This window comes from Ursus americanus, chromosome 23 (genome assembly GCF_024610735.1).
Source record: "Ursus americanus isolate L20-20 chromosome 23, mUrsAme1.1.p, whole genome shotgun sequence".
Classification (NCBI taxonomy): Eukaryota; Metazoa; Chordata; class Mammalia; order Carnivora; family Ursidae; genus Ursus; species Ursus americanus.
This window is the reverse complement of record NC_142149.1, coordinates 22,890,826-22,908,331: the sequence shown is the minus strand read 5'-3', so window position 1 is coordinate 22,908,331 and position 17,506 is coordinate 22,890,826. Positions and strand designations below refer to the sequence as shown.

At 56.5% G+C, this 17,506-nt stretch overlaps 1 protein-coding gene across 7 annotated transcripts; it reads right to left on the bottom strand.

Annotated features, from left to right (window-relative positions):
* Nucleotides 1–4,431: 4,431 nt before the first annotated feature.
* NFE2L1 (NFE2 like bZIP transcription factor 1) lies at nucleotides 4,432–16,915 on the bottom strand. Of its 7 annotated transcripts, none has more exons than XM_045813734.2 (6): nucleotides 16,769–16,915; nucleotides 14,247–15,262; nucleotides 9,301–9,516; nucleotides 8,797–8,886; nucleotides 8,425–8,583; nucleotides 4,432–7,599 (listed from the first exon to the last, which is right to left on the bottom strand). In XM_045813734.2, the coding sequence occupies exons 2-6, from the start codon at nucleotides 14,754–14,756 to the stop codon at nucleotides 6,238–6,240; spliced, it is 2,337 nt and encodes a 778-aa protein (XP_045669690.2). In that variant the 5' UTR covers nucleotides 14,757–15,262; nucleotides 16,769–16,915; the 3' UTR covers nucleotides 4,432–6,237. The 7 variants fall into 7 exon arrangements, with proteins under 7 accessions (XP_045669690.2, XP_045669689.2, XP_045669691.2 ...); XM_045813733.2 differs by lacking the exon at nucleotides 16,769–16,915 and adding an exon at nucleotides 16,333–16,474; XM_045813735.2 differs by lacking the exon at nucleotides 16,769–16,915 and adding an exon at nucleotides 16,333–16,474 and having other exon boundaries at nucleotides 9,301–9,483.
* Nucleotides 16,916–17,506: the final 591 nt, after the last annotated feature.

Here is a 17,506-nt window from a genome sequence, read left to right as displayed (position 1 = left end):
GCCGCAAATGCATGTGGAAATGTTGGGAATAAAAGATACGCAGAGGCACAACAAAGCTTCCGTCTGCTTCAGAAGGTATTTGGAGAGCATTTCTGCAGGCAGCACAAGAGCGCGCTGGGTGGCGTCGGTGGAGCTGCGTCATCGTCGACTCCTCACCCGGGAGTTGAAGAGGAGACAGGTGATGACCTTAGTTGCTATTTCCAAAGAAGAGCTTACTAACCCGGTGACCACATCACCATCTGAGGTGTCCTGCATGGTCTTCAACTGAGTTTCAAGTTAGGACAGTAAATGACCACAGAGGCAATCTGTCAGTCAACGGTGCTCCGGAATAATTGTTTCTGCTTTTCAGTGTCACTTGAAAGTTTGGATTACTGATTATATTCATTTTTAATCGTTGAGTTTTTAAGTACTTATTTTCAGATATGATCTTAAATTCCAGAACTCATTCCAACCCAGCTCCATTTGATTTTAACATGGCCATTTGGTGTTCGGCCATGTGCGATCAGGACATCTTTATGGCCTGTGACAGTGGGACTGTGTGTTATAATCACGATTTCCATCACAGAGAAAGGGAAAATGAGAGGAAACTGCTACTCCAAAATAATTTGGTGGAACTGGAACTCTGAAATCCAGATTTTCTACAGTAGCTCCAGATCTTAAACTATGTATGGCCCCGGGTTCTGTTTGAGATCATTAATTAACCTGATCAGTTTCCCTGATACTAGTATTAACCTGATTTGCAAGTTGGGTCTTTTTGTAAGGCTAAAAAGACCTTGTTTAGAGCTGATAGGACTGAACTAAATCCAGGCTCAGCGTTTCCCCTCTAGCATAGGACTGAAATGCAAACACCACTACCAGGCCATTAGTCAGCTTTGGTCAAGGAAGGCGTCTCGGCTTCATCTTGCTTTTCAGCAGCAGGAAGCAGTCGGGCAGCATCCAGGTGTTCTGGTGTGTGGCTAAGGAAGCTTGGTGATGGCGGAGCTCAAAGATCCCACAGACGGTCCTCGGTCTGGGAGCCGCATGTCACCTTGGTTTGACTGTCCAGCATTGAGGTTTTCTTTAGAAGTTACTGCTATTCTAACCAGTGTGTTCACAGTAGCTCAGCTGTCTTCTGTGGATGACTTTTAATTGACTTTGGCCTTCGGAGCTTCCCGCTGCATAAATTGCTGAATATTGAAAGCGAATGAAATCCAAAATAAAACCATCTTGCACTGGGATGAAAAACACACTTGGTCCTGCTCTATGGGGGCAAGTAGAGCAAGTATTCTGTTTTCTAAGGCTTTTTTTTTTTTTTTTAACCTTAGGCCAGTGAGACAGCAGGACTATGAGGCAAGGCTGAAACATTAGGTTTACGCTCTACACTGATGATTTGGTTCTGTAGTTGTTGCTCATATTAAATAGCTTGTGTTAAAATATTCAACAGCATGTCTGGATCTGCACTGTAGCCTTGATGGTCTGCTTGGTGGTTTGTGATGGTACCAGAGCCACTGTTTACCTCACAAGGATTTTTAAATCCTAGTTGACTTTGACCAGTCCTGCCATTTATTGTTTGCATAGCCTCAGGTCAGACTGGGCAACTTTGGGGCCCCCTGTGGGGCACTGGCTCATTGTTTAAATTACTGCTTCAGCCTGTAGCTGAGGACTGAATCGGCCTAATTAAATTTGTGTTTAAAACAAAAGGCAGAGCACCACCTTCTTAGCCTTTTCCCTGCCTCCTCCCAAGTATAAACTAGGTTTTGTTTCCTTGGTTGAAATAGCATCTGGAATTAAGTAACAAATACTGAGCAACCTACCCCCATTCTGCAGTTAGCCTGGGAAAGATCCAGCTTTAAGACTTTTTTGATACTCCTGTGTCCTCAGAGAGGAAGACGGGTGTTTTTATCTAACTGATTTTGAGAACACACCTCTTTGGCGGGGTCCCGGACACCTCCAGACAACCCGCGCACTGGATTCTGTGTCTTAACTAACTCAGGATGACACGAACTTTCAAAGTTCTGGACAGAACAAGGACTAGAACTCAGATCAGGTGCTCAGTTCCACGTGTATACCGAGTTCCCGCACACGCTCCTTCCGCACTACGGAGTCCCGAGCCAGAGGCGAGGAGGATGGCTGGCCTCGGTGGGAAAAGTGAAAGGTGAGAGGTTCTTGCTGGGCTGACAGAATGACAGATTCAGGTCTGTGAGTCCCTTTCATGTCCCAGATGGATCAGTGATAAGACAACAAGGCTTAACCACTCACGATAATGAAGCACGTGGGTTTCGCTAAACAGTTTCTGCCCTTGCTTGGGAAAATGACTTCAGAGAGGCGGCCGCCAGTGTGCTGCCTGTGCCCGGGGGTGACAGGGTCCGTCACGAGGTGGACTTGCGGGTAGTGCCGTAAAGCTCGCGAGTGGAGCTGAAGCTGTCGCTCTAGGTCAGTGCCTGCTGGAGGAGGGAGGAGATGTGAAGGTGGTGGGGACGTTATTTTTTCTACAAGGCACTTGTGTTTCCAGCTTTTGCCAAACCAGCCTGAAAAGCAGCAAGGTCTGGCACAGCTGGGGGTTGTAGAAGGGCCGACGGCTGCCTGAGGAAGGCCGGCTCCGTGGAAAGTACTCCCCATTCCCTGGCTGGCTGGCTGCTGCTCAGCTTTCCCTGGTCAGGGCGGGAGTCCACCGTGGAGGCCAGGTCTTGGGGACACTGAGCATTCTCTAGCTCACTACATTTCCCCTCCGTTCTGGATTTCTATTTTTATTGACACTGAAATACCCCAGACTTACTGGTGAGATCTGTGCCGGGCAGAGGTTGAAACCGGGGGTATGCTTCCAAACGCTAATGTGAATTAGGACGTGGGGAGAAATGGGCTTGAATGAAGCCCAGTAACTGCTGAAGTCAAGACAAAGCCAGGCTTCCGCCCCCCCAAGCAGGTCACCTCGAAGTCCGGTCCTCAGTTCAGCCTGAGGCCTGCTCATCTCCCTGCCAAGAAGAGTCTAGGACCTCCTCTCACTTGTCTGAGGTGTAGCAGGCCTTACTCGAGTCCTCGTTATCTTCTTCCTGCCAGAAAAAGCCTTGAAGCTGGAGCACCCACTCCACCTGCCAGCGGCAGAAAGAGGTCAACCCCACAGCAAGTGCTGACCAACTTGGCCCAGAGCCCCAGCTAATCAGCAGGATCCTAGACACAACTGTACATCTCTCCATAAGGGGACGGGGGAGGGGCGACAAAAATGTACTTTCTCAGACCAGGGGCAGCACTAACAGGGCGAGAGATGATTTTTTTTCCCTCTTAAAAAACATTTAAGTATGTAAGGTTGAAATTGCAAAGCAAGATAAAAGTTACAGCCTAATTGTGTACTTAAAAATACATTTCTAGAAGGGATACAAAAACATGACGGAGTTTTACCTGTCACAGTCCACTCTTCTGTATATAATTTGTATTTTTTTTCGGCATTAAAGGTTTTCAAACTTAATTTTTAGTCTCTTTTTTCAAGAATCTTGGTTTTATCTGGCTTACAGACCTTAGCTAATTCCTAATTAGGAAAGAGCTTGTTTGATGACGCTTTCCAACTAGATGGGGTTACAAAAAAAACCAAACTGAAACAAACTGATGTTATGAATTCTGTTCCGCCCCTTGGGATACTCCAGTAGCACTATTAAGGGACTACTGGGCCAAGGCAGGTCAGACAGTGGTACACAGACAGGACTTCCAGATCACAGGTTCCGTTACGGGGACCATAGCTTCTGGTCCTAAACCTCGTCCAGTGACCGTACCGGCTGCCAGGCGAGCGTTCATCCCTCGGGCATCTGCCGGGCACCTACCCCGGCGTGTGGCGGCGGCTCCTGCAAGCCCCCGGCGCCTGGAAGCAGCCAGCTCTTTGTGGGCTCGATATTAAAGCAGGTTTTTTGAGGGAGAACAGATCCTGTTCACTTCAGCCAGGGAGGCTTTCTGATGCCTTCAACCCTGCGGTCTAGCTTCCTGCTTCTCCGGTTCTGTGGCTCTGCTGTTCCACTGAAGTGCTTGGCGCGGGCTGGTCCGTGGCTTTCAGGTCTTCAGTCGGGGGCACTGGTGGGGCTACTCTCTGATGCTCTGCACCCCTTTAGTGGATGGTGCCACCAGAGAAAGGGCAGCATGCTCAAGATTAAAAATGCACTTTCTCACGGGTGGACAGACAAGGGGCTGGGCCACGGGCCAGCACCTCACCCAGCCTGGTCCTAGGAGAAAGGCCAAAAAGGATTCTGAATCCTTCTTGGGGATTCAACTAGCGAACCGGTGAAGAGGTATGAACACCTTTGGAAGGTTTAATTGTCTTCCTAAATTCCTCATTGTCAACCTCCCCTGTTCTCCACCCACCTTCCAACGGTGAGCTCTGCCTTAGCCACACAATGGCCAATCCTCCCCTCCTGGGGTCTTTCTTTTACTCAATTTAAATTCAAAGTAGGGAAAAATTGCACCTGAGAATGAATCATCCATTTTATTTTATTTTATTTTGTCATGTGCTCACAGCATCTCTCTCTCTCCTCTCCTCTCCCTGGCAGGTCAGAGATAAATTAAAAATAAAATCTACAAGGAAAATAATTTATAAAAGCACTTCCCAGGCTCGTGCCTTCTAACCCTACTGCTCAGTTAGGAACCCCCCCCCCACCCCCCACAGGGGAGGAGAATCCTCTCCCCACAACTCACTCCTGCTAGTCTGGGGCTGACTGTACTCCAGAGCCAGGCAGGGGTGGGGGCAGCAGTGGCAAACAGTTAAAAATAAAGACACTGTGGTCCTGGAACCATCTGGCCACCTTGGCGCTCCCCTCTCTGCCTCCCCCAGGCAGTTCTGCCTGGGGCCTTTGCTAAACTGGGGGTGTAGAGAAGCAGCCTGTGGCCGAGAGCCTGGGGGTAGGTGCTCTCAGCCCCCATTACATGCACTTCTCATTCTCCTAGAAAGAAACCCAAAAAAAAAAAAAAAAAAAAAAGCAGAGACCTCGGGACAGAGGAGAAAAATCCCAAGTGTTCACACAGTTACACGGAGTCTTTATGGCAAAGAGAACATTTAGCAGCTTTGAATATTGGGGTATCTCCTTTTTACTCAACACAAGCATTCTAGACCCTATAAGTGAAACAGGGCTCAAGCCCTAAAAAAATCAAAGCGCAAGAAATTCTAAAAGGACTAGTTTGTTTTTGTTGCTGGGTTTTGTGGGTTTTTTTGTCTTCTAGTGACATGCCCAGTTGTTGGAGGGGAAGGCCTGAGGGAAGGGTCACTCCCCAGTGTTGTGCTGAATACTGCCTGGCTTCTCCACACCATCCCCCTGCCTCCCAGCAGCCCCCAGGAGGCCCAGGCTCAGCACTGGGGGCACCGCCAGCACCCCAGCTGCGGAAGGACTCCAGGCAGCCGGGAGGGGCGGGGGCACACGGGCGGGATGAGATCGGCATTCGCATGCAGGCTCTGATGGAAACGTGGGTGCCTCAGCTCAGGGGGGACCGGGCACGGAGGGAGATGAGAGTGGCAGGGTGGTGAGGGGCATGCTCGGTGTTGGGGCTGCTGCCAACAGGCACGGGGGCCCTGTGACCCTTTCCTGTTCCCTCTCCTCTTTGACCCTAACCCCCCAAGCCAGTGTTGGGTCCCAGTGGCTCCCCTCCGGATGAGAACATGTCAGGAGGCATCCCAGAGCTCCCCTTTCCGGGCCGCCACAGGGCAGGAGCTGGAAGAGCCCACAAAGGCCCTCCCAGGCCCCACCTTGTGCTCCGCCCTCCCCTGGGGTGAAGTGGGCTTTACTGGAGCCTAGGGCCTAGTCCCACCTAAAACCTGCCGTCTGGTATCCTGGCCAGAGCCAACCCTAACCTGCCCTTTGATTTTCTTCCCGCTTTGATTTTTTTGGGTGTGTTTTTTTTTTTTAATCCCCCTTCCTTGGTTCCTTCCTTGGTTCCTTCCAGGGATGAGACTTTCTACGACTTTCCTCTCACAAGATCCCCCCCTTTCCCCTTGGTCGGCCTCCAGCCATGCCAGCACCACCCCTTCCCTCAAAGGAAACAGCAGGGGTGAGGACCCTGTGCACCCAAACCGCCTGGCCGCTTCCGCCCTCCCCGCCCCCCCGGGGGGTAGCCGAGCCAGCCAGCGCCCGCGCCCTCCTCTGCGCGCCCACTGCCCCGCAGTTCATCCCGTCCGAGCAGCTCTACTGGATAAGAAGGCATCCAAGTCCCCACGGTAGGTCCAGGTCCAGGCCCAGCCCTTCTCCAGTTTCCATCCCGGTGAGCGTCAACCCCCCGTCCTCCCCAGGCTCACTTTCGTCGGTCCTTGGGCTTCCTCTCCTGCCGCCGGGCCTGCTGGTCGGCCAGGGTGCGCGGAATGAGCAGGACGCTGCCGTCCCCGGCGTACTGCAGCGCGTACTGGCTGGGCGAGTAGGGCCGCCCGTTCTCATCCCGCAGCCGCCCAAACACCTCCTGGTACAGGCTCTGCACCTTCTGCTTCATCTGCCGCAGCGACCGCAGGAACTCCACCTTCTCCCGCAGCAGCCGGGCCTTGTCGCGCTGCAGGTCCTCCACGTCGCGCTCCAGGTTGAGGATGGTGTCCAGCTTGCGCTTGCGGCAGTTCTGCGCCGCCATCTTGTTCTTGCCGCGGCGCCGGATGTCGCGGATGAGGCTCAGCTGCGCCTCGCTCAGCTGGTACTTGGACAGCAGCTCGTTGAACTCCTCCACCGGCAGGTTGATGATCTTGTCGTTGGTGAAGGGGATCTTCATGGCGCGGGCGCGGTGCTCGTCCCGGCTCATCTGCTTGTCCAGGAAGTCGGCCTGCTTCTCCTTGCCGCCCTTCTTGAGGGCGCCGGGCGGCGGCAGGTCGGCGGCGTCCAGGGCGCTGGGCGCCATGTTGTACGTGTGGTTGTGGCCCACGTGCTCCAGGTAGGGCAGGCAGGACAGCGGCGACGGGTCCTGGTAGCTCATGCGGCACAGCTTGGAGTACTCGGGCTGGTAGCCCACGGCGCCCTCGGCCTCCTCCAGGTCCAGGGTCTCGGAGTCGGAGCTGTAGCCGACCGCACCCTCCTCAGAAAAGGAGGAAGACGCCGAGGACGACGCGGAGGACGACGAGGACGACGAGGACGACGAGGAGGAGGACGACGAGGACGAGGAGCTGCCTTCGGAGCTGCTCAGGGAGGAAGGGCTATGGCTGGAGTCCAAGGAGAGGCCCGAGTCCGAGTCGAACTCCTCTTCGAGCTGGGAGGCCTGCACGGGGTTGAAGCCCTCCTCGATGGCCAGGTCCATCAGGCTGATCTCGTCCAGCATGGCTTCGTCCAGCAGGCCCCCCAGCGGGTCCGGCAGCTCGGGGCCCGCCGTGTCGTTGGCCGTGCCGTTGAGCTGCGGCGGAAAGAAGAGCCCCGCCAGGTTGGTGGAGCCGAAGGTGGAGTTGAGGCTGGTGGAATTGCTGGGGACCAGCGGCAGCAGCGCGGAGCTGCTGGCCACAGGCAGGCTCTCCACGTCGGGACTGAAGAGGGAGAAGTCCTGGCTGCAGCCCCCCAGGGACGCCTGATGCAGGCTGACATTCTGATTGATGGGAGTGTTGGGGGCAAGGCTGTAGTTGGTGCTCAGGGGGTCTCCAGGAGGGGCGCTGTACAGGATCTCACTCGTTGACGTGTTCACTTCCATGGCCTGGGAGGGGAGAAGAGCGTCACGGTTCCCTCGGAGCAGACTCCCTCCCGCGGGGGGCGGGGGGCTCAGGCCAGCAGGCACCCAACACAGGCACAGCTGCGTGGGTGCAAAGGCAAGAGACTGGAATCCAGAGCCCAGGCTCAGCTCCTGGCCCCGCTCGGTCCACCCAGGCCTACTAGGCCTGGCAGAGATGGGTCCTCCCTGCGGAGGCCACCCCAACGCGGGGCTGACCTGCTCCCCTCTGTGTTTGGCCAGACTCCCCCACCTTGGAGGGAGAGGAAGGAAACACCCAACCCTGCCTACCTCCTCAGGGTAAAATCTGCACAGCGAAAGGAACACCCAGCCTTGGAGAGAGAAAACCTAGCTGCACCACTGGCTGTGTGACCACGGGCACATCACTTAACCTCTCTGAGCTTCGATTTCCTCACCTTTAAAATAACAAAGGGCTGACTAGATGATTGTAAGGGGCAGGAGAGCTGGCACCGGCCGCAAACGCACCGCACGAATGCCTGGTTTTAGTAACGCCAAAGCGTGTAAGCGTTCGGTCACTTGTTCCTCTACCTGAAGGGAAGACGAAGGCACACCTAGGGGACAGTCCTGCTTTAGAAGGCTCAGCCCTGGGCTTTTAACCCAAACCCCTCTCCTGACGGCACCCCCTACCCCAAGGAGACACCCGGACAATGACCTCTCAGTGTCCACACTTTCCTATGGATCAGACAGGGAACTGTTCCTTTCTCTTCCCAGAGGTGAAAAAGCAGTTGAATGCGAACGCCACCCCCACCCCCCCTCGTCCGAGAGGTCTGTGTCCTGTCCTGGTAATCCTACCTGCATTTCCATAATGGACATGAGATCTTGCCACTGCTGTTCCAAATCAAATGGCGACTCTGTCCCCGTCAGGAGAGGAGACAAGAGGTTGTTTTGAAGACCTGGGGGCTCACTCTCACTAGGCACTGCTTCTGTTATGCTGGAAATGTCTGCTGGAAACTAGGGCAAAACACAGAGGTTTTAATGAGCGGAAGGCAAGAGCACGTCGCATTCCTCCCAGAGACTACCACCTGAGGTTCTGTCTCTTCCTTCCTCTGAATTCACCCCCGCGGCCAGGACCAGGCCAGCACCGGGAGCTGGCACTCGGGCAGCGCAGAGGGCCACACGGTGTGCAGGCTGCCCAGGCCGGGCTCTCCCTGGAGTCCTGCTCACCTCAGCATTCTCCCCAAAGGGGCAGGTGGCCTCCAGCAGCCTAAGGCACTCTTCCAGGGACAGGGCCGTCTGGTCCTCCCCACCAGGCACCTGTGGCAACAGCAACTGTAAGTCTGACTGACCTGGGCCTTGGCTGCCTGCGGGCCAAAGCCTCTTCCCCAGCCTTTCCAAAGGGGAAGCTGAAGGAGGGCTGGGATGGCTATAGGCCTACGCTCTCCCTCTGTTCCCAGACTGAGGGCTGGCCCTGCGTCCCAAACTCCAGGAAAGAACAGAGGGAGAGTGGCAGAGTCCTGACGCAAACAGGAAGCTGCTAGGTGCTTCGCCTCCTCCATGCTGTTTGTTACCAAGGCCTGGCCCCTCTGCTTCTGTTGCTCACCCACTCCCCCTTCCTCAGCCCAAGTGACTTAGAGACCCCAACCCAAAAGATACATTCGGGTTCATCCCACAGACAGAGGCTGCCTTCTCTAAGGAAAAGTTTCTAGAAGTGGGCAGAGGTGGGGGTACCTGTGCAGGGAAGCTCTCCCCGGTTTCTCCATCCACTAGCAGGTTTCGCGCCAGAGCTTCTGCGCCCTCGCCTGACCAGGTGTCGTCCTGCTCCGCTCCATCTCGCAGGTCCTTATCCACATCCTGCTCCTTCTGGCGATGACTATAGTCAAAAATCTCACGCCCAGCCCCTAGGTCAATATCCTGTCGCCAAAGGATGTCAATCAGATCTATGTCCTGAAAGACAGATCACCGTGACTTTAGCTCTCGGTTCCAGGGGCCTTTCCTAGCATCACTCAGATTCATCCTGAGAGCGGGGGGCAGCTCTCCCAGCCTCTGCCCCCTCTGTACCAACAAGGCTTCATTCATCCATTTCCAGATACCAGCCTCCAAAAAACACAAACAAACAAACAAACAAAAAAAAAAAGGCAAGAGCTAGCAAAAATTACCAGCATGATCAACCCCATACAAGCCTGGGGGCTGAGGAGCAGAGGTACAGCCAGGCCAAAAGGCAGGGCCACCTCACCGCTACACAAGAAAGAAGGGGGAAGCAGGAGACACTTCTCATTCTGGGAACGAGACTCCCTTCAAACTTGGGTTTGTAGGATGCTGGCCAGGCCAGGCAAGGGCGAACTGTCACGCAGAATTGCTTCGCGGTGGCCAGGCTTGCATCAGCCTGTGGTGCCATTGCATTTGCATAAAGGGGTGGGGTGGGCCAGAGAGGAAAATCCCTGCATTTGCAACCACCTGCTGCAACCAATGACCACGCCGGTGGCCTCCAGCCCTGCCTCCAGCCGGTCCCCCTTCCGACACCCACAACTCTGAAAGCCCAGGCTCACCTCAAGGTCCATCCCCGCCAGAATTCCCACTCAGCTGATCCTAGCAAGCTGCCTCCGTCCCAGGAGAGCCTCAGGCAGTCAGCTGATCCTCACCGGGCACCCCACCCCTGCCAAGGCCAGCCCCTGGTGTCCCCTCACCCCAGCACTCTCACTCCCTTCCTCACCACACCCCAGGACTCACTGGCGCTCCATCAGTCAACCCGCTCAAGGACATGGGCCCCATCACCGCTCAGCCACAACGGCCACCTCAGGCACCAAAATGCCTCCTTCCCACTCCACCCTGGTGGCTCCCGATCAGTTCCTGCACCGACTGCCACCCCCAGAGCCACCAGCACAGAACCCCAATAAATAAGAGCCATTTGGGCTTCCTACACATGCCATCCCCCTGTGGCTGAAGCAGCCCTGAACTCTTGCCTTCCAATCAGAGGCTAAAAAAGCACTTTCCAGAAAGCAATACCCTTCCATGAGACCCACCTCCCCAGCCCTGACCAGGTATCCCTTTCCCACCGTAACCCTCCCAGATCCCAAGACCTCCCAGGTGTACCTCTCCCTTTAGTCTCCCCACATACACCAACCTGAACAGAAGCCCTGGACCCAGGAGCAGAGGGGGGCTGGGCCAGCCGGTGCCCAGCCAGCAAAGAGTTAAGGGGCCGGCTCCCTTTGGCATGGCCCCCACCACTGTGAGAGCTGCGGTCCAGGCGGGTCATGGTCTGCGAGAGGAGCCCCGGGGCGGCTGGCGCCGGGAAGCCGGACAGGGGGCTGCAAGGAGCTCTTGGCTTGCAGGGAGCACACCAGGCTGGAAGGGTGGCCCCTTGCTAGCTCCAAGGGGCCCGAGGAGGGTGCCCCGCCCGTGCTGCTGCCTGGGCGGCCCAGCCCAGCCCCCTTCCTCCATCCTCGAGCAGCCCCCTCCCACCTCACAACCCCAGTTCCACTCAGGCACCCGGCAGCCCCCACCCTGAGCTCACCGCAGAGGCTGCAGTGAGATGGGACTCCCACCCCATGCTCCGTGCTCAAGCTGCAGAGGAGAGCAAGCTCCCTCCAGGGCCTAGCCTCCCGCTCCTCCCTCTCTCCCCCTCCCCACGCCCCCCAAACTTGTTACCTAGGCTGCAGCAAGGAGCCAATCCCCTCCCCCTCCCACCCCGCAGGTCACTGCTGAGGCTGCGGAGAGCCAATCCCCTCCCCCAGGTCAGCAGCTGGGCTGCGGAAAGAGCCAATCCCCTCCCACTGTCGTTACCTAGGCTGCGACGAGAGCCAATCTCCTCCCCCAAGTCTCCGCTGGAGATGCGGAAGGAGCCAATCCCCTCCCACCGCCTGTTACCTAGCTGCAGCCGCGAGCCAATCTCTGCACCAGGGCAGCTGGAGAAGCTGCCGCAAGGAGCCAGCCCATCCCCGGGCCGCCTCCGTCTCCTCAAGGAGACGCACCCAGGGGCGGGCAGCCCCACCCAGCCCAGTCAGCCAGCCGGGGTGGCGCAGTGAGAGAGCCCTGGGGGGGGGGGAAGGGGTGCCACTCTCCCTCCTGTCGCATCCTGCTTCCCCAGCCCACTCAGGACTGGGCAGAAACCACTCCCGCAGCTTCTCGGGGAATCTAGTTCTTCCCTGGAAGTGGAAGGAGTTTTCCTGTTCCTCAGAAGGGCTGCGGCCGGTCGTCCAGAAGCCCAAGGATCACAAGCTAGGCTGGGCCGGGACCCCGGGCACCCGGCCCTGCCGTGAGCCAGGGGCTCTGTCCCCCAACCCCAGGCCAGAGGACAGGAAGGAGGACGGCCACCCGCACACAGGCTGAGATGGCACAGGGCCGGCCAGGCCTCGCCCCGGGCAGGAGGAGGGAGCCGCGAGCCTGCAGGCCAGCCCGGAAGGAGCCGGGTGCTCCGCTACATCCTGGCCGCACACGTGCGCCCCGCTCCCCCTTCACCCCAGCTTCGCTCCAGAGCTGCTCCGCCGGGCCCCTGGCCCACATCTCTAAAGCTAGGAAAACGCCACCCACAGAACCGGGAGCACAGTTCCAACGTCCATCCTCACTGCTGCACCCCTCGAGCCTAAGGTCAGGTCAGGGACAGTATGTTCTCCTCGGTCACAGACTGCTCCTCGCGCAGAGTTGTACACAAGCCACCCCCTGCTCTGGGCGGAGTGCCAACCTCCAGGGGAATCCTATCCCTGACAAGGGCCTGGGCTCGGGCTGTCCATCGAACCAGCCGGGCAGCAGGGGAGCACTGCCCCCCGGGGGGAGAATACCAGCTCCAGCAGTGCCTGTCACATGCTCTGGCCCTGGGTATTTTTATCCCTGAGTTGCTGAGGAAATGTTGTTCTAGACACGTAATAATCCTCCCTTCCCCCACACCCAGCCTAGGGCCCTAATGCTGACCCACCCCCAACCCCCAAAGGGAGCAGAGAAGGCCTGGGGTCAGGGACAGCACAACCTTCCAGAAGGCCGAGAAATGGAAGAAAGCAGGGTCAAAGTCTCATCCCATTCTGCCCCAACCCATCCAATCATATCCAAACTTCCCACCCCACCCCACCCCTACCCATCCCAGGAGAGCTCCCAACAGGAACAGGAATGGAGCTTCACCTGCAGAGTTCCCAGGAGCGAGCCAGTTACACACCCAGCCCAGGGCAGGACGGAAGAGAAGGCTGAGAGGCACACTTCTTCAGACCACCTCCCAAGACTGAAGCCCATTTGAAGGAAAAGGACAAAGGAAGCAGAAAAAAGGTAAAGTTCCCAGTGGCACTGGAAGAATCTAAGAACTGAGGCACCGCAAGGTAAGGAACGCTCACAGCTCCCGTGCTCAGAGAATTCTAGTCTCTCTCAAAGCAGATCCAGTGTGAGGCAGCTGAGCAGAGAGCAGCCCTGGCACTAGGGACGCGTAGGGCCAGATCAGTCTGCCGTCTGGGGGCTGTCCTATGCTTTTTCCTAAGTTTCGCAGCATCCCTGGCTTCTCCCCACTAGATGCCAAGGGCACCTCTTCCAGCTGTGACAACCAAAACTGTCCCTAGACATGGCCATCTATCCGCTGGATGGGCAAAATCACCCCCAGTTGAACATCACTGGCCCAAAGGAAGCCACAAGCTTTGACAGCCACTAACATTCAAAGAAATGAGCTCAGGAACAGGCTCAGACGCAGGACAGGAGGCAAAACCCGGTCTGAGTGGTGGGCAGAAAATGAGCCAAGATCTGCAGCACCTGTAAAACTTTTTACATCCCTCCCCCCCTCCCGCCCCAGGACTCAGCTCTGGAAAACCCAGCCCAGTGCAATCCAGCCTTCCCCTTCCCTAGTGGCCAGGGGAGTGCAGCAGGCCTCTTCTCAAGCTCCTTAAGGCCGAGTGGCAAGCCCGGGCCAAACGGGCCAAACGCAGAGCTCAAAGTGGTTTTGTCATCATGTTGGTGAGGTGGGAGCAGCAGAAGCCATTCGCATCGTTAAAGGCAAGGGCCTCACTTTCTGCCCAGAACAGTGTCAGCCACGTGTCGGGAGCTAAAGATCTCCGACAGCTCAAAGCGAGCTGACTTAGGCAGCAGAATGCAGCTTCTCTTCCAGCTCCCAGCCCTCTCCTCCCTACTCCCTGCAGCAGGCCTTTAGCAAGGAATGGGAGCCTTGGCCCTCTCCTGGCCAAGAATAACTCTCTAAATCTACCCCTTGGCTCAGGCCCAGGAGAGCCGACTTATCAAGGACCTTACAACAGCAGGCCTGACCACGAAGGGGGAGAACGTCAGGATATGCGTGTGCGTTTTGATGCGGGGGAGGTACAAGGCGAGAGTCCACGAAGTATTTGTGTCTTAGCAACAGATACACACGGCATCAAAGCCCATCACAACACCACTCCCTCCCCCACCCCGGGGCCTCCAGAAGTCATGTTGAAATCCAAGCAGTAAACACGCTGGCATGTTCTAGGAACCTCCCACTGCCCTGACGGTACATTTAGAGGTGGGTCAATGGTTCAACACAAGGAAATGCTCCCAGCCCCCAGTCCTGGTCAGACAAGTCAGCTCATTCCCGTCAAAGAACGATGCCTGAGACCCCCCTCCCAAACCACTCTGGTTCTTTACAGGGGTCAGTACTATGACCTCGCTCCTTCAGGACCAGCCCACCACCCGAAACCCCAGACCCCTCTCACCCACCCCGATGTGTGGTCACTAACCTCTTTGGTTAGGTCTCCACTGACTGGAGGGGCTACAGCTCCCAAATCCTCCAAATCTTCACTGAATCCCTGCTCCGTTTCGCTTTCTCGCACCCCGTTGTCTGGGCCTGTCACATCTTGGAGGCCACTGGAACTCTCGAGGGTGAGGCCAGAGCTGGGCTGGCTGCCAGAGACAGACCCCTCTGGATCCCGGTGGACCAGCCAGGCGTTTACCTCAGTGGTCGGCACCTGGAACCTGTCCAGGGCCCTCACCTGACTGAGGAGCCGCCGGGCGGTGAAGTAATTGTCCAGGTCTATGCTCTTGGGGTGGATGCCATAGCCATCCAAGGTATTCCTCAGGTTGTGGAACTGGGTCTGCGTGTAGGCAGAACTGGGCCCCAGGATGATCTCCCGGAGCGGGGGAAGCTGTGAGGTCAGGTAAGTATCCACGTCCACCCGCACCCCAATCAAACTCAGCAGAATGGTGAACTGGAGGAGTCCTTCCGTTAAGTATTTCTTCAGAGAAAGCATTGCTGAAGGACCAGAATGTTTATGCTTTTTGGTTTTTAAATCTTCCGAAAGACAAATCAAGGCCACTGCTCTGCTGCTCCAGCCAGCAAGTTACCCTCCTCAGTGCCAAACCCTGTATCCCACCCTGGCAGAACACAGGGGCTGAGCTCCCGGATGGCCTCAGAGGAAAGCACACCCTGTGAAGCCAAGGCCACTCTCCAGACCACATTCACTTTTCCCTTCTCGGCACCTCACCTCAGCGTGTACAACTGTTGCTAACCCGGTCCAGGCCCTCAGGGCCCACGTGACTTACTGTCTCCACAGTCCACATACAGTCACTTCCTCACTCACATTAGTTGTCCTCTCTGTAGATTCCACTGCAGGCTGTTCTCAGGAACAGCTGATGGGTTTGGTTTTTTTTTCCTTCTCCCTAAGGTTTATTTTCTTTGGCTGGAGCTACAGGCCTTTTGTCTTGGGTCAGAGTGTCCCGCCTCCTCCACACTTACCAGGGGGGTTTCCAGAGAAACCTGAAATGGGAATCACAAGAGCAACAGGATAAGATTCCAAAATTTTCACACCATGATCAAGGCAGAAGGCAGGAAACACATTCAAATGCCACTCATATTTTATTGAAAAATAAGTTGATTATTTTACTCCCAGAGAAACAAAAATCAAAAATCTGTTATAGGCAGAACTAGGAAAGGAAAATATTGCTCACAAAGGATCCCGGTTTCTAGATACTAAATTTGTAATACCCTAAAAGGTAGCTTGTTTTGGATAAGCAGATAATGCCCCCGGCATCCAAAATATTTTACATGTTGTCTGATTTACCAACCCTCCCCCACCCCATCCACACACTACCCAGCTTCTATTTTTAGCATGAGAAGCCCATTTCCTAACTTAAAGAAAAGTTCTATCCTCCCATCTCTCAAGAGAAAACTGCCTACAATCCCTGTCCCTTCCACTTCTAAATGGAAGGGGGAAAACTATTAATGCGAGAAGAGTGTAAAAAGACATGAGGACAACGTTCAGGACACCTTTTGTTTTCCCAACTTTAAAATATCATTTCCCTTTCCTGTCTCTCACATTAAAAGGAGGAAGGGGGGCTGAGAGGGCTTGGGGTGGGGGTGGGGGCGGTGAGGCAGGAGGATTATTCGACCTAGAATTTGCAATAGGCAGGTTTTATTTTCATTCATATGACCTTCTGAGCCAAAGCAGAAGGATAAGGCCAAGTTCTCAACCCAGACAGCCAAGTGGGGAGGGAGTAAATCCGCCTTTCAGTTTCTGGTCTCTACTTCCGAGCTTCCATTAACCTCATGAACCAAGACATAACTCTCCTCTTCACCCACCTACCAACTTCATCCTAAAGGGCTGAAGAGGGACACGCGGACACACACACACACACCCCTTATTTGGTTAAAGTAAACACAACTGCGACCCACAATACCTGCTTACACCACCCTCCCGTTCTCACGCAATTTATTACTAAAACCTCCCAAGAGACAATTAAGTTCGAGAAACCGGACATAGGCCCCTTAAAGACGGAGTAAGGCCAGAGGCCTCTGGTCTGAACCCGGTCCCACCCCGCCCCGGATACCCGAGTCCGACTGGGACCAAGTCGCCATGCCCGCTGTCGGCGCCTCGGCTTCTAGCCTTCTGGGGCAACAGCGAACAAGTGCGACTCAGCCGGCCTTGACCCACCCTCGCAGCCAAACCCCACCCCGCCCTCCGTCCCGATGGCCCCACCCCGCTCCAGGCCTGGGCCTCACACCACGCCTTCTCGCGCCCTCAGCCCTCCCCAGTCCAACCCACCCCGGAGCTGGCTTTCTCCACGGCCTCGCGGCCCCTCCCTGCCAGGCCCTGGGCCCGGCCCGACGCGAGCCCCGCTCGTCCGCCGGTTCCCGCCTCCTGCCTCCTGCCTCCTGCCTCCTGCCCCTGGGCTCCACCCCGCCGCCCTTCACCCCACAAGCCTCGGCCCCGCGGCGCTGCGCCCGCCCCCCCTCCCACGTCGGGGAAAGGAATGTGCCTGATACCCGCTGCAGAGCTCGGCGTCCGCGGCTGCCGCCACAGCAGGCCCTCAGCCCGAGTCCCGGCCTTGCCGCCGCCACCGCCGGCCGGCCTAGAGCTCCCCAGCCTCCGCTTCCCTCCCCGCCCCCTCCTCCCACCTCACTCGGAAGCCCGCCCTCCGCGTCCTGCCTAGGATCACGTTTCTCCAATCAACGAGCCGAGACCGCGGCCGCCGCCGGATGTCATTTTGATTGACAGCCAAAAGAGCCCAATGGCTGAGTGTGCCTCCTCCTTCCTTTCCCGATTTCCCAAGACTGACATGGCCCACAGCCCAGTGGGCGCATAGGCCCGCCCCGCGGCGTGGGCTCACCAATAAGTGGGGCGAAGGCCCTATCGCCCGGCACTCTGGCCACTCAGCTGTGCGTCGGCCGCCCGGGTTATTACACGCTGGCCGCGGCGTAAAGTGTGCAAGCTAGGGCTTCCAGTGCATTCTTCAGCTGGGGGATAAGGGCTTAAGGCCGGGGTTGAGAGGTGGTATCGCTGCCGGAGCGCGGAATGCTCCCCCGCCCCGAAGGTTCCCACGGTGACTTGCAAAAGCCCAGTGAGACCTGAGGGGGCCGAGGCGGGACACAGAGCAAGTGTTTCCCGCGGTGGCGACGCTCGAGCCGCCATATTGGGTGCTGGCAGCGGAAACCGCTATCGCCGCTTCCGCTCTGTGCAGGCCGGGGGCCGTCGCCCGCGCCAGTCACGGTCGGTTACGTCGC

Coding starts and splice junctions, on each gene's coding strand:
- NFE2L1 (XM_045813734.2), bottom strand. CDS start 14,756: ATGCTTTCTCTGAAGAAATACTTAACGGAAGGACTCCTCCAGTTCACC. Junction 9,517..14,246: donor GTGGAGACCTAACCAAAGAG/GTTAGTGACCAC, acceptor TCTGTCTTTCAG/GACATAGATCTGATTGACAT. Junction 7,600..8,424: donor TGTCCATTATGGAAATGCAG/GTAGGATTACCA, acceptor CTCCCCTCCCAG/GCCATGGAAGTGAACACGTC.